We start from the raw sequence: 12,421 nt of genomic DNA, 5'->3' as shown, positions 1-12,421 counted from the left end.
CCTCCCCCCTGCCTCTCTCTCTCTCTCCTAGCATCTGGCGGGGACATGCGTGTCCCCCCAGAGTCGTTCGTCGCAGCAGGAAATCCTGCTGTTCGTTTCTGCAGAGCGGGTGCTGGCAGAAGAAATGTCTGCAGCCTCCCCGCTCTGCTGCCCTGGCGCGACGAACGAATCTCGGGGACACGCGTGTCCCCGCCGGCTGACCGAGAGAGAGAGAGAAAGAGAGAGAGAGAGAGAGAGAGGCAGGGGGGGGGGGGGGGGGGGGGGTTTGAGGAGAGAAAGCCGCCGGCTTAATTTCATTAAATGAATGAATGCACTTTTGACACATTTGGCCGCAGCGAGACGGCCAGAACACACATTAATCTTTACTGCAATCATTTCATTCCTCACACTGGCCGCAGCGCAGCGGCCAGTTCGCACATTGGCCGGCCAGAACCCGAAGTGGCCGGCCAGAATGCAAAGTGGCCAAACTTCGGGTTCTGGCCGTAACATATACATCAATCAGGGAGTGTAATTAGAGTACTGCTTCACACTGACAGACCAAGCTCACTGTGTAACGCACCGCAAACAGCTGTTTGCGTAGTGACGGCCGTGCTGGACTACTGCACACCATGACGAGAGTGCAGGTGATGGTGTCTTTAGAGCCCATCTAGTCGCCGGGCTGAGGTAGCTGAAGACTTTGAGAATTACTATCCACTTACTGTGGGCCTGCATAACACGAGATACGTTCAGTCCATCTTTCATCCTCAGCACACACAATCCAAAGTTAAAGTCAAATGCATCGCTGCAATGAAAAAAAAAAGTGGGGTTATCACATGCTGCAGTATCTCTGCCATATTACGGTCAATAAAAATACTGTAAGTCAGCTATCAGGTGTACAAAAGTAAAGTATATGAGGCTTAGCATTAATACATTAGGTGGGAATAGCATGAATTCACCCAGCATAGGAGGAAGGACTACTGTTCACTATAGACCTTTGACCAAATGTTATGGGTGCGAAACAACTGCCGGGGCAACATGGTTTCTCCTCACCTACATGGTTACTCCTCACCTTCATGGTTTCCTTGTCACCTAAATGGCTTATTCAGCACCTACATGGTTTCTCATCACCTTTCCTCTGCACCCTTATGGTCTCATCCGCACCCTCATGGTTTCCTCAGCACCCACATGGTTTCTCCTTACCTACATGGTTTCCTTAGCACTCACATGGTTTCTCCTTACCTACATGGTTTCCCTAGCACCCACATGCTTTCTCCTCACCTACACGGTTTCCTCAGCACCCACATGGATGCTGAGGAAACCATGTGGGTGAGTAGAAACCACGTGGGTGCTGAGGAAGCCATGTAGGGGGGCTACATGGTTTCCTCAGCACCCACGTGGTTTCTACTCACCCACATGGTTTCCTCAGCATCTACATGGTTTCCTCATTATACCGCCCACACTTGCTATTGTGGGGGAAAGGGGAGTTATCAGCCACCCTTACTATGTGAGGTGGAGTTATGTTGGGCACACTTGTTATTAGGGATAGGGAGGGAATGTTCTCACTTGTTATGGGTGGGGGAAGGAGAGTGGGGGCCACATTTGTTGTGGATGGGAAGGTGGGGGATATGATAGCCATACAGGTCAGGTGAAGAAAGAAGAGGGTTAAGGTAGCAACAATTGTAGTAGACTAGTGGACAAATGGCCATGGGTCACCACAAGGAGGACAAGGAGGAGGAGTAGAACCTTGGGAGAATTGGATGCCCAAAACATTTTCCTGGTTGGGGGAGCCCCTGATTTATAGTTACTCCTCTTAATGATGATCTTTGATTGGCAGGTCTTTAAAGAGGAACTTCAGCCTAAACAAATATACTGTCATTAAGTTACATTAGTTATGTTAATTAAAATAGATAGGTAATATAATCTCTTACCCACCCTGTTTTAAAAGAGCAGGCAAATGTTTGATTTCATGAGGGCAGCCATCTTTTTGGTTGAAAGGAGGTGACAGGGAGCATGAGACACCGTTCCAACTGTCCTGTGTGCTGATCACCCCTCCCAGTTGCTAGGCAACATGAATAACAACATAGGAAATCCCATCATGCTTTGCACAGCATCAGGGAAAAAAATGTCGGGCAGTTTTCTTTGATGGGTGGAGCTTAGCTAAAAATGCAGCTAAAAATTATGCTTTGGTAAGAAAGTTCTGATGCTGTGAAACTGTTGAAGAGAAACTCCGACCAAGAATTTAACTTTATCCCAATCAGTAGCTGATACCGCCTTTTACATAAGAAATCTATTCCTTTTCACAAACAGACCATCAGGGGGCGCTGTATGACTGATATTGTGGTGAAACCCCTCCCACAAGAAAGTCTGAGGATCGTGGTACTCCTGGCAGTTTCCTGTCTGTGAACCTTGTTGCATTGTGGGAAATAGCTCTTTACTGCTGTTTCCAACTGTCAAAAAAGCATGCAGCAGCGACATCACCTGCCAACAGTAAATGTGTCACCATGTAATAAATGTCAGAATGTAAATAAGGGATTTAAAAGATTTTACAATGGGCAAACACTAACTAAATCATTTTTACCTAATTATTGTAAAAATGAAGCACTTTTTTTATTACATTATTTTCACTGGAGTTCCTCTTTAAAGAAACACCAAGCCTTTTAAGTTCTGCTGAGTAGATTTTTAGAAATTTTAAAAATGATGGTTTGGGGGGTTACTTGCTGTTTCATTTGCAGATAAACATACATGGGGCTCGATTCACAAAGCAGTGATAACTCAGTTATCACGCCTAAAAGACTTTAGGCGTGATAACCTTTGCACCAGCAAAGTTATCACCGCTTTGTGCTCTAACTCGCGCGAAGTTTCCGTACGTGCGCGCGCAAAGTCCCATAGAGCTTAATGGGAGCTTCGCGCGAAGCGGGGGCCGCTGCGCGTGCGCGGTTGCGCGCGCAAACTTTTGCGCGCGGAAAATTTGCGCGAGTTTCTTCTTATCATGCCTAAACTGAGTTTAGGCGTGATAAAGGGGTTTTCACAGGCGTGCAAAGTGTTTGCACCGCTTTGTGAATCAGGCCCCTTGTGTTGTAGGCACATGTGGCTACTGGCTAGCTGGGGCTGGCCCAGCATGGGGGAGAGTATATGCTTTGTTGTTTGGGGATATTTCTGATCTGAATGTATTTGGTTATGAGCAGTGAAATATGCTGACTGCCATTTTTGCTTGTTGTTTTGAGGAAGGCTTTTAGTGTTCCCTTTCCCCTGTGACTGCTGAGTATAGCGTGCAGTGTTTCTCTTGTGGTCAGTGTTTATGAGTTATGATAGAACTGTAACATACTGTGCTTTTAGGAATTCATCAGCTCTGACTGAATGGATAGTTTGCTTTCTCAGTGAAGTTACCGATTCGCAGTGAATAGATAGGATGTATTATTCTCTAGTGAATGAAATGTTACAGTCTCAGCAATGTTTCTGGCATCTCAAGCAATGTACACACCTTAGACCGTTCTCTACCCAACATGCAAACAGTGGTCCTTGACTGGCCTCCCTGATGCGTTGGCAAGAGATCCTACCCGCCGGACCATCTCGGCAAATCACCACTATTGTTTTCTCTCCTTACCACTCCCATTCTGTCATGTGCTGCGCATTGTCCCTCCCCCTCCACTTAGTACAGTAAAATAACGCATCACTAGCCTGTAGCCTAGCGATGCATCTGTACAGCATCAGGCCCCAAACTGTCGCCTGAGGGAATGAGTCCTGATCCCTGCAGGTGACAATAATCTGAAGTGTGTACTTAGCTTAAAGAACAGACCTGCTGTACAGTTAGTGATGTCACTGGTCTCTAGTAATTGGATAGGCCGCATTTTCAGTTATGTCTCTAGTGATGTCATGGGGCTTGATTCACAAAGCGGTGCAAAGTGTTTGCACGCCAGTGAAAAGCCCCTTATCACGCCTAAACTCACTTTAGGCATGATAAGAAGCAACTCGCGCGAATTTTCCGCGCGCAAAGTTTTGCGCGCGCGCGCAGCGTCCCCGCTTCGCGCGAAGCTCCCATTAAGCCCTATGGGACTGTACGCGCGGAAACTTCACGCGAGTTACAGCAAAAATCGGTGATAACTCAGTGGTGCAAAGGTTATCACGCCTAAAGTCTTTTAGGCGTGATAACTGGGTTATCACCGCTTTGTGAATCGAGCCCCTGGTCTCTAGTGAATAGTTAGGCTGCTTCCTTCCTCCTTACCCCTCCCGCTGAGAAAGCTGCCTAAATATTTACTAGAGACCATGATGACATCACTATATGTTTGCCTATTCACAAGAGATTAGTGGCATTATTCAGAATGGGCAGACCGTCTCTCGTCTCTAACAAATGGACAGACTATATAGTGAGTGATGTCACTTGTCTCTAGTGAATACATAGGTTGCTTTCTCAGTGATGTCACTAGTCTCTTGTGAATGGACAGATTGTATAATGACTGATGCAACTAGAAGGGGCGTAACTAGAAATCACTGGGCCCCCCTGCGAAACTTTGGATAGTGAATCACTGCATGCATTTTCTTAATCAATTACATTAGCTTCTGTGATAAAACATGCATGTTTTCACACATACTGACACACATGGGGCTCGGTTTACAAAAACGTGATAACTGCTATCACAGCAGTTATCACGCGATCTGCCGTGCACTGTGGTTTGCGCGAGTACTCCACGTAATAAACGAACATTTACGTGCAATGACGCAAGTGAAACTTTGTTTTTAATGATGTTTTCTCTAAGGTGCTGTGACACATGTGACAGCACCATCCTCACCCACCAGCACGCCCCTGTGGTCCCTGCACTGCTCAGCCATAATATTCCACTGGGCAGAACATTGATTATGGGCGTGGAGGTAGTGGCAGTTCCCTTCCTGTAAGCCCACCTCTAGGAACTCCCTCACTCTCCCCCTGCTTAGCGTTCCAGATACCTCACTGCACACAGTGTGCAGGAGAGCTGCAACATGTGTGCGCTCCAGGATAGTTGTAAATACTTGTGCAGCATTGTTCCTTACAGTGATACTTCTGTAGTACATGCGTCATGCAGTAGGTGATGCCGGATGCTAGAGTGAACTATGAGCAGAGGGGAATCTCGCATGGCGATGGACTCCGGGGAGGGTGAGTAGCTACAGCTGCATAATACTCTGGGCTCGCAGCACACAGGATGGTGTCAGGATGGTGTCAGACAGAGGCTCAAAAGGAGTCCCCAACGTCACGCGATGGGTTGGACTTCGTATTCGTATCAGCGGGTCGATCATATTTTGGACGTTCGTAAGACAGGGACTACCTGTATAGCACTTTTTCACTAAATACCAGGAGTGCTACAAAATGAATCCTATACATAATAGATACTATATCAACAACACATACTGAAGTATTGCCACGTAGCTTTCTACGTTCCGTGGGTGAGATGTCTGCCAGTTCTTCTTAAATCCCAAATACAGGACATTTGGCTTCATTTGACCTAACCCAGATGCCTGCATAACAGAAAAGAAGAGAAACAATTAGATAACAGGAGGACAGTGACTATGCCTGTATATGTAATCTGATATCAGCATTTATGCAGGCCAAGGGATACACATGACAATGCAACAGTATTTTTTGGAAAGTATGAGGCTCTATATACACTGGGTATCACAAAACGCCAATAAAATCACTAGCGTTTTGCAGAGTGACTTTTTTTTTTTCACTGGACATGAACATGATTTCACAATTTTTAACATTTGAACAGTGATCATACCAGATTCGTGGAAAAGCGCTGCATGCACCTTGTTTCTGATTTCTGACTGCTGCAGTGAGGTCGCTGCCAGATGCTAAACATTACACTAGCACTTTTCAAAGCACTAATGATCGACAGCGATTCAAAGTGCACAGAACCACTATCAGAAACACTTCATGTAACTATATATTTCTGTAGTGTCTGTGTAACCCCATCCTCGCAGTGATGTTTAGCCTCGGCCATTTAGTTATGCAGCCTTTCCCCTAGAAGACTCTGGGAGACCAGGTGTTTTTTCTGCTCACTTCGGAACACATTCCCCAGAGTGATTCACCGTGCCAGTGGTAAAGATGTCGCCATCTGTGACAAATTTAAAGTGTACCTAAGACAAAAGGAAGTAAAAGTTTTATACATACCTGGGGCTTCCTCTAGCCCCCACCGTGCAGATCACTCCCACGCTGGCGTCCAGAGCCTCCTAGATCAGGCATGGGCAAACTTGGCCCTCCAGCTGTTAAGGAACTACAAGTCCCACAATGCATTGCAGGAGTCCGACAGCCACAGTCATAACTCATAAAGGCAAATGCATTGTGGGACTTGTAGTTCCGTAACAGCTGGAGGGCAGAGTTTGCCCATGCCTGTCCTAGATCCTCCAGTAGCAGCCCCATTATCTTCGGCCAGTCGGGGCCAGTCAGCACAGATGCAGTGCGACCAAGCCACACATGCTCAGTACGCCCGACTGGCCTCAGGTATGTATAAAACTTTTACTTTCCATCGTCTCAGGTTCACTTTAAGAATGTAAATCGCATGAGCTGCTTGTACAGCCACCATTACAGAATTACAAATGCAAGCCACTCCTTCAGGTAAAAGAAGAGATCTATAGGTAGCCATACACTGGTCGATTTGCCATCAGATCGACCAACAGATAGATCCCTCTCTAATCGAATCTGATCAGAGAGGGATCGTATGGCTGTCTTTACTGCAAACAGATTGTGAATCGATTTCAGCACGAAACCGATCACAATCTGTGAAGCTGCCGCCGACCCATCAAACACTACCCCCCCCCCCCCCCCACCAGCAGCAGCTATACATTACCTGTTCCGCCGGCCCGTGTCCCCGCTCTCTCCGCGGTCTTCTTCTCCGCGCTGGGCTCCGAGTCCGGCTGGCTTCACTGAACTTCCTGTCCGGGGAACAGTAGAGGGCGCTCTACTGTTTAAACTTCCTGCCGGGTCAGGAAGTTCAGTGAAGCCAGCCGGACTTGGAGCCCAGCGCGGAGAAGAAGACATCGGTGAGAGCGGGGACACGCGCTGGCGGAACAGGTAATGTATTGCAGCTAGCATCGGTCGTCGGGCATTCGACGCACACTCCCGACCCGCCGGTGATCGAGCAAAGTCTTCTGCACGGACGGATCGATGGGAACGATTGATTTCGGTCGGAAATCGATCGTTCTGTCAGCGTTTGCGCAATGATTTCACAGCAGATTCGATCACAGTGATCGAATCTGCTATATATCAGTGGGAAAATCGTTAGGTGCATGGGCCCCTTATGATGTATAACATAAACACTGCCTGAGCAAACTGTAGACAATGCACAACTGACACAAATACATCAGGTATGAGAGAAATATGGACAGTACTATTGCAGCTTCTTCGTTCTCTCAACTCAAGCGTAATGTAATTAAAAGCTACAAGAGGATTAGCTAGTCACAAGAGATTAGCCCAGTTTCACAAAAGAAAGTCTTGCCTGATATTATCAGCTAGTTAATTATTTAGTGGCTCTAGAAGATGTACTCTCTAGTGCTTGTACCATTTTTTAAATGAAACACATTCCATTTAGGTCAATGTACTTTAGGTCAATGTGTTTTATGGCAAGGAAGCATTATATACTGTAGCTCTCTAGGAAACATTATTTCTTCATCCCCTAGAGGTCAGCTTTGTTACTCAGCACTGCTAGTGAGGGAGGTGAGAGCTCAGTACCTACAGCAGAGATGGTTCTTTGTATTAATGTATTAACAAGTTTGTGTTAAAAATCTGGAGATTGGCGTGCTAAATAGAGCGTGTGAAATTTTAATGATTTGACTAAACAAGTTGCATCCAACAGGTAATTTACTGACCAAAAATACTGATTGCGGTGTTTCCATAGCAACGGCTCTAATCAAGGAACAAAGCCTGGAAACAGAATAACCTGTGGAAATTACCATGACAACAGTAAATATCTCAGTATAGTCTACTAAATGATGTTCTTAAGGGACCCATACACTTACACGATTTACCGCCGATATACAGAAGATTCGATCACTGTGATCGAATTCGCTGTGAAATCATTGCGCAACCGGTGACCGAACGATCGACTTCCATCCGAGATCAATCGTTACCGTCAATCTGTCCGTGCGGAAAATTTCGCTCGATCACTGGAGGGTCGGGAGTGCGTCGATAGCGGCATTCGAATGTCCGACGACCGACGCTAGCGGCAATACCTGAGTGACAGTCAGCCTATTGGGATAATCAAAGCGCGGGGATAATGTCCTTAAAAAAGTGATTGGACCCGCAGGGGCTCACGGCAGGACGAGTGGAGCTCTCGTCATTGCCAATTAGCAGGCATAAGTTTGTAGTGCTCGCTATGCTACTCTGATTTGGCACGCTAACTCTGATAAGACACGTTAACTCTGATAAAGCACATTAACTCTGAAAAGGCACATTAACTCTGATATGGCGTGTTAACTCTGATAAGGTATGTTAACTCGGATAAGGTAAGCTATTTGTTATAGTGAATCAACCCCTATGTGATCTAAGAAAACAAGGGCCAGGATTGGGGGTGTGGCCTGCGCTGAAGAGCGGAGTTTAGGATGCCAGAATTTCTGTGCCTACAAGCTCCTTAAAGGGCTTACGAGCCCAAAACAGTAAAAAAAGTCTGTACCTGTATGAAGTTGGAAGGCATGGAGGACGCCATCCGCTCCCTCCGTGCAGCTCCGCCGGGTCCCCGCTGCTTATGCTCCCCCCGCTGCTTATGCTCCCCCCTCCTCAAATATGGCCGCCGGAGGAGGCCGCTGCTTGGGGAGGGAGGCCCTAGAGCTGCGCAGCCGCACTCACCTTGGTGCGAACTGCGCAGCCGCGGCCTCCTCCGGCGGCCATATTTGAGGAGGTAGGAGAGCCCGACCTGGGCTGTGTGGTCGGGGTCCGGCCGGGGGGAGCATAAGCAGCGGGGACCCGGCGGAGCTGCACGGAGGGCGCGGATGGCGTCATACTTCATACAGGCTTCATACAGGTACAGACATTTTTTTACTGTTTTGGGCTCGTAATTCCTTTAAGTGTAAATCTGACCCTGTAGACATGCTTATCTCTCCATGGCCCTGATGCATTAGCTAGTGGTAATATTGCCATGCAGAGACAGCACATGGCAATGTTACTGGTACTAACGCAGCAGTGTACCGCGAATAACACCATAAGCGCGATCTGCAGCACACGACTATGTTACTGTAGCAACACTCATGTTACTCGAGTACGGTGGATCGCTCTAATAGTGTAACTCAAGGTACACTGCTGCAGTCTCTGCACGGCAATATTACCACCAGTTAGTGCATCAGGCCCAATGTCACTTCAGTTACCCTTTGAGTTTCTCTGATTAGTTTAATGCTGGGTACACACGGTGCATTCCCGCACTCGATTCCCCGCTCGATTCCCGCCGATTCCCGGCCGCTCGATTATTTCCGACATGTCCGATTCCCGTTTCGATGGATCATTAGGTCGATTTGGCATACTTTGCATGAGAATCAACCTAACAATCAGAGAAATGCGCTCGGAAATGCTTGGAAATTATCGAGCGGCCGAGAATTGAGCGGGGCATCGAGTGCGGGAATGCACCGTGTGTACCCAGCATTAGGATTTATTTCAAAGTTCAGAATACTTTGAAAATTGAGTACCATGGATGTCCTCTGTGGTCATGAATTTCATTTGTAAGAATATGTTTTTAAATAGACAAAGAAGTGTCTAGCGCTCCAATAGACTGTCCACACCGCATAGAATGTCAAATGATGGTCAAGGAGCCGCTCTCCAGTGGGGTGAAAAACAAGAAGCAGCGATCTAAGAAAGATACATAGAGCGCTCCATAGTGTAAAACCATAAAACTATTTAATATGCGCAAGTTAAAAGCATACTTACAAAATCACAAATGTATTAAAGCTCATCAATAGCCTGCAGACACCTTTTCCCTCCTATGGTGTGGGCACCGCCAGGCTGTGGCCAGCAGCGTGGCGTCCGATGTTCTGGAGAGCCTCTCACTGGTGGGGGGCGTGTCCGCTGTCACGACGTGCCTCTAGCGTGATGACGCGTTTCGGCATCCCTGCCTTCGTCAGATCACTCTCTCTCAGGTGATCTGACGAAGGCAGGGATGCCCACACCATAGGAGGGAAAAGGTGTCTGCAGGCTATTGATGAGCTTTAATACATTTGTGATTTTGTAAGTATGCTTTTAACTTGCGCATATTAAATAGTTTTATGGTTTTACACTATGGAGCGCTCTATGTATCTTTCTTAGATCGCTGCTTCTTATGTTTTTAAATAGAGAGGTCAGAACAAATAATCACTACAAGGCTGTAATAATATTTAGATGTGGACCCCAAAATGACATATAAACAGGAAATATACCTGGATCAGCATCTGAACCCCACTGCGTAAATCATCTGCAATCAGTCCCGTGTAAAAGGCTCTGATTTTCCTTTTATTCAACCACTTTATATGGCCGTCTGGGTTCAGCTCCTGGAGTTTCTGTTTTCGAGGACCCTTTGCGAAGAAGTCATAACATTTTTATACTACTAGTTAAATACATTAAGTCTTTGTAAACAAATATTTACATTGTTTCACGACTCCTGATTCATAAGTAAAGGTTAATGTAGAAATGTAATAAATAACTCTACCTAATATTAGCCCAGGAATCTGCGTCCCCGGGCTGCGTCCGTATCAGGCGCTAAGTGCGCAGGCGCAGATTGGCGGCCATTGGCATGCATATGTGTGCAGGCGACCACACGTGCTGTGTCAATCCAGTACCCGTTTTTTTTAAACGGGACTAACCGATTAGTAATAATAATCTTGCATACAGCTTAGATAATGAGAACTCTATTTGGCAGGTGTAAAGCTTAAAGGACAACTGTAACAACAGGAATATGGACACGACACCGCCATATTTATTTCCTTTTAAATGATACCAGTTGCCTGGCTATCCTGCTGATCCTCTGCCTCTAATACTTTCAGCCATAGACCCTAAACAAGCATGCAAATGTTTCTGACATAACTGTCAGATGTGACCAGACTAGCCGCATGCTTGTTTCGGGTGTTATTCAATACACTACTGGAGCCAAATAGATCAGCAGGACTGCCAGGCAACTGTTATTGTTTAAAAGGAAATAACTATGGCATCTTCTCACTTCAGTTGTCCTTTGAAACCTGCACTTTATACTAAAAACACTGAGTAAACACAACACACAGGCTGGAATGATAACTTGATTTACTGAAAGGAACCTTATCAAGTATGTGAAAAAGAATCCTCAAACTAACCACTACCATGAAAATGTATAAAATTTAAAATACACATGTATTAGTTGCACATTTGACACAGAGTAAAATGCACAATAAATGAGCGATTATTTCCACAATCTTGCGACATGGTTACATGCGCGCAATTTTGCGAAAGATAGGTTCGCGCCCATCATGTGCTATCGCGCATACCAGGAAGATGGATCAGGGAGCGTTCGTCATTGTGGTACGTCGCTGGGATCCATCTTCCTAGATCACAAGGTAAATATGTAGCTTTCGAGGCAGAAGATCAGCAGGATAGCCAGGTATATTGCTTAAAAGGAAATAAATATGGAAGCCTCTATATCCCTCTCACTTCAGGTGTCCTTTAAGTGAAGAAAAGTTTAGTGCTGGTTGACTGTAACTGATGGTGTTATTAATATTGATGATTTAACCAACATTAAAAATAATAAAGTCACATTGGCACTTACAATAATGACATTCCCGCAAACCATTAGGCTTTGTTTTTTAGTAAAGGTCCCCACGAAATCCACAAGGGCAGGACGGAAATTGGGAGGTCCAGTCAAGACTAAACACTGAGGCCTAGTTAAATGCATAAAAAGAAACCATTAGCAGGGAAAATGCTCATACAAATAGGTCTGTTTCCACAGAACATGAAGGCTGGGTCAGGTCTTATTCTGCAGCTGCCGGGGACTGCTTCAAAGGATAACTGTACTGTACTTACAAATGTAATCACTGTTAGCCTTGTCCCCCTCAGAAGTCTCCTTAATGCTAAAGCTACTCATCCCATTCCTGAGATATTCAAAATAGGCTAGCACAGCCGCAACTCACATGGTGGGGGTGGCCTATCAAAACAACCACTGATGTCACCGCTCCATGTATGGGGCGAGGGAATAAGGCAGGCAGCAGGGACGTTACACCATCCCCTGCAACCTTTGCCATTACAGAGGGCCCAGAGGCTAAGGCTCCTTGGTTACAATGCAGAGCAGCTAAAGAGAGTTATACACTACCTGCTCCCGGCAGCAGGACAGGTCTTCAACACTCCTCTTCAGTGTAGCTTGCGGCCCCTGATGGCATGCATGAAGAGCTACATGATGATTGGCTGCATTGCACAGTGATCAGCTACACTGAAGTGGAGTGTGGAGGACCTATCCTGTCTCATAGGAAGCAGGTAATGTATAATGCTCTGCTG

General features: G+C 46.3%; 1 protein-coding gene across 1 annotated transcript in view; it reads right to left on the bottom strand.

The window, feature by feature from the left end:
* The window catches only part of SLC12A3 (solute carrier family 12 member 3), a 126,385-nt gene that overhangs the window by 31,228 nt on the left and 82,736 nt on the right, over window positions 1-12,421 (bottom strand). The window contains exons 16-19 of the mRNA XM_068261095.1: window positions 11,700-11,811; window positions 10,345-10,479; window positions 5,360-5,466; window positions 699-781 (exon numbers count right to left, since the gene is read on the bottom strand). Of these exons, the coding sequence (XP_068117196.1) occupies window positions 699-781; window positions 5,360-5,466; window positions 10,345-10,479; window positions 11,700-11,811 (437 nt within the window). The remainder of the gene's footprint in view (window positions 1-698; window positions 782-5,359; window positions 5,467-10,344; window positions 10,480-11,699; window positions 11,812-12,421) is intronic.

Source organism: Hyperolius riggenbachi, chromosome 11 (assembly GCF_040937935.1).
Source record: "Hyperolius riggenbachi isolate aHypRig1 chromosome 11, aHypRig1.pri, whole genome shotgun sequence".
Lineage (NCBI taxonomy): Eukaryota > Metazoa > Chordata > Amphibia > Anura > Hyperoliidae > Hyperolius > Hyperolius riggenbachi.
Note: the sequence above shows the minus strand (reverse complement) of the source record. Positions and strands in the feature narration are given on the sequence as shown.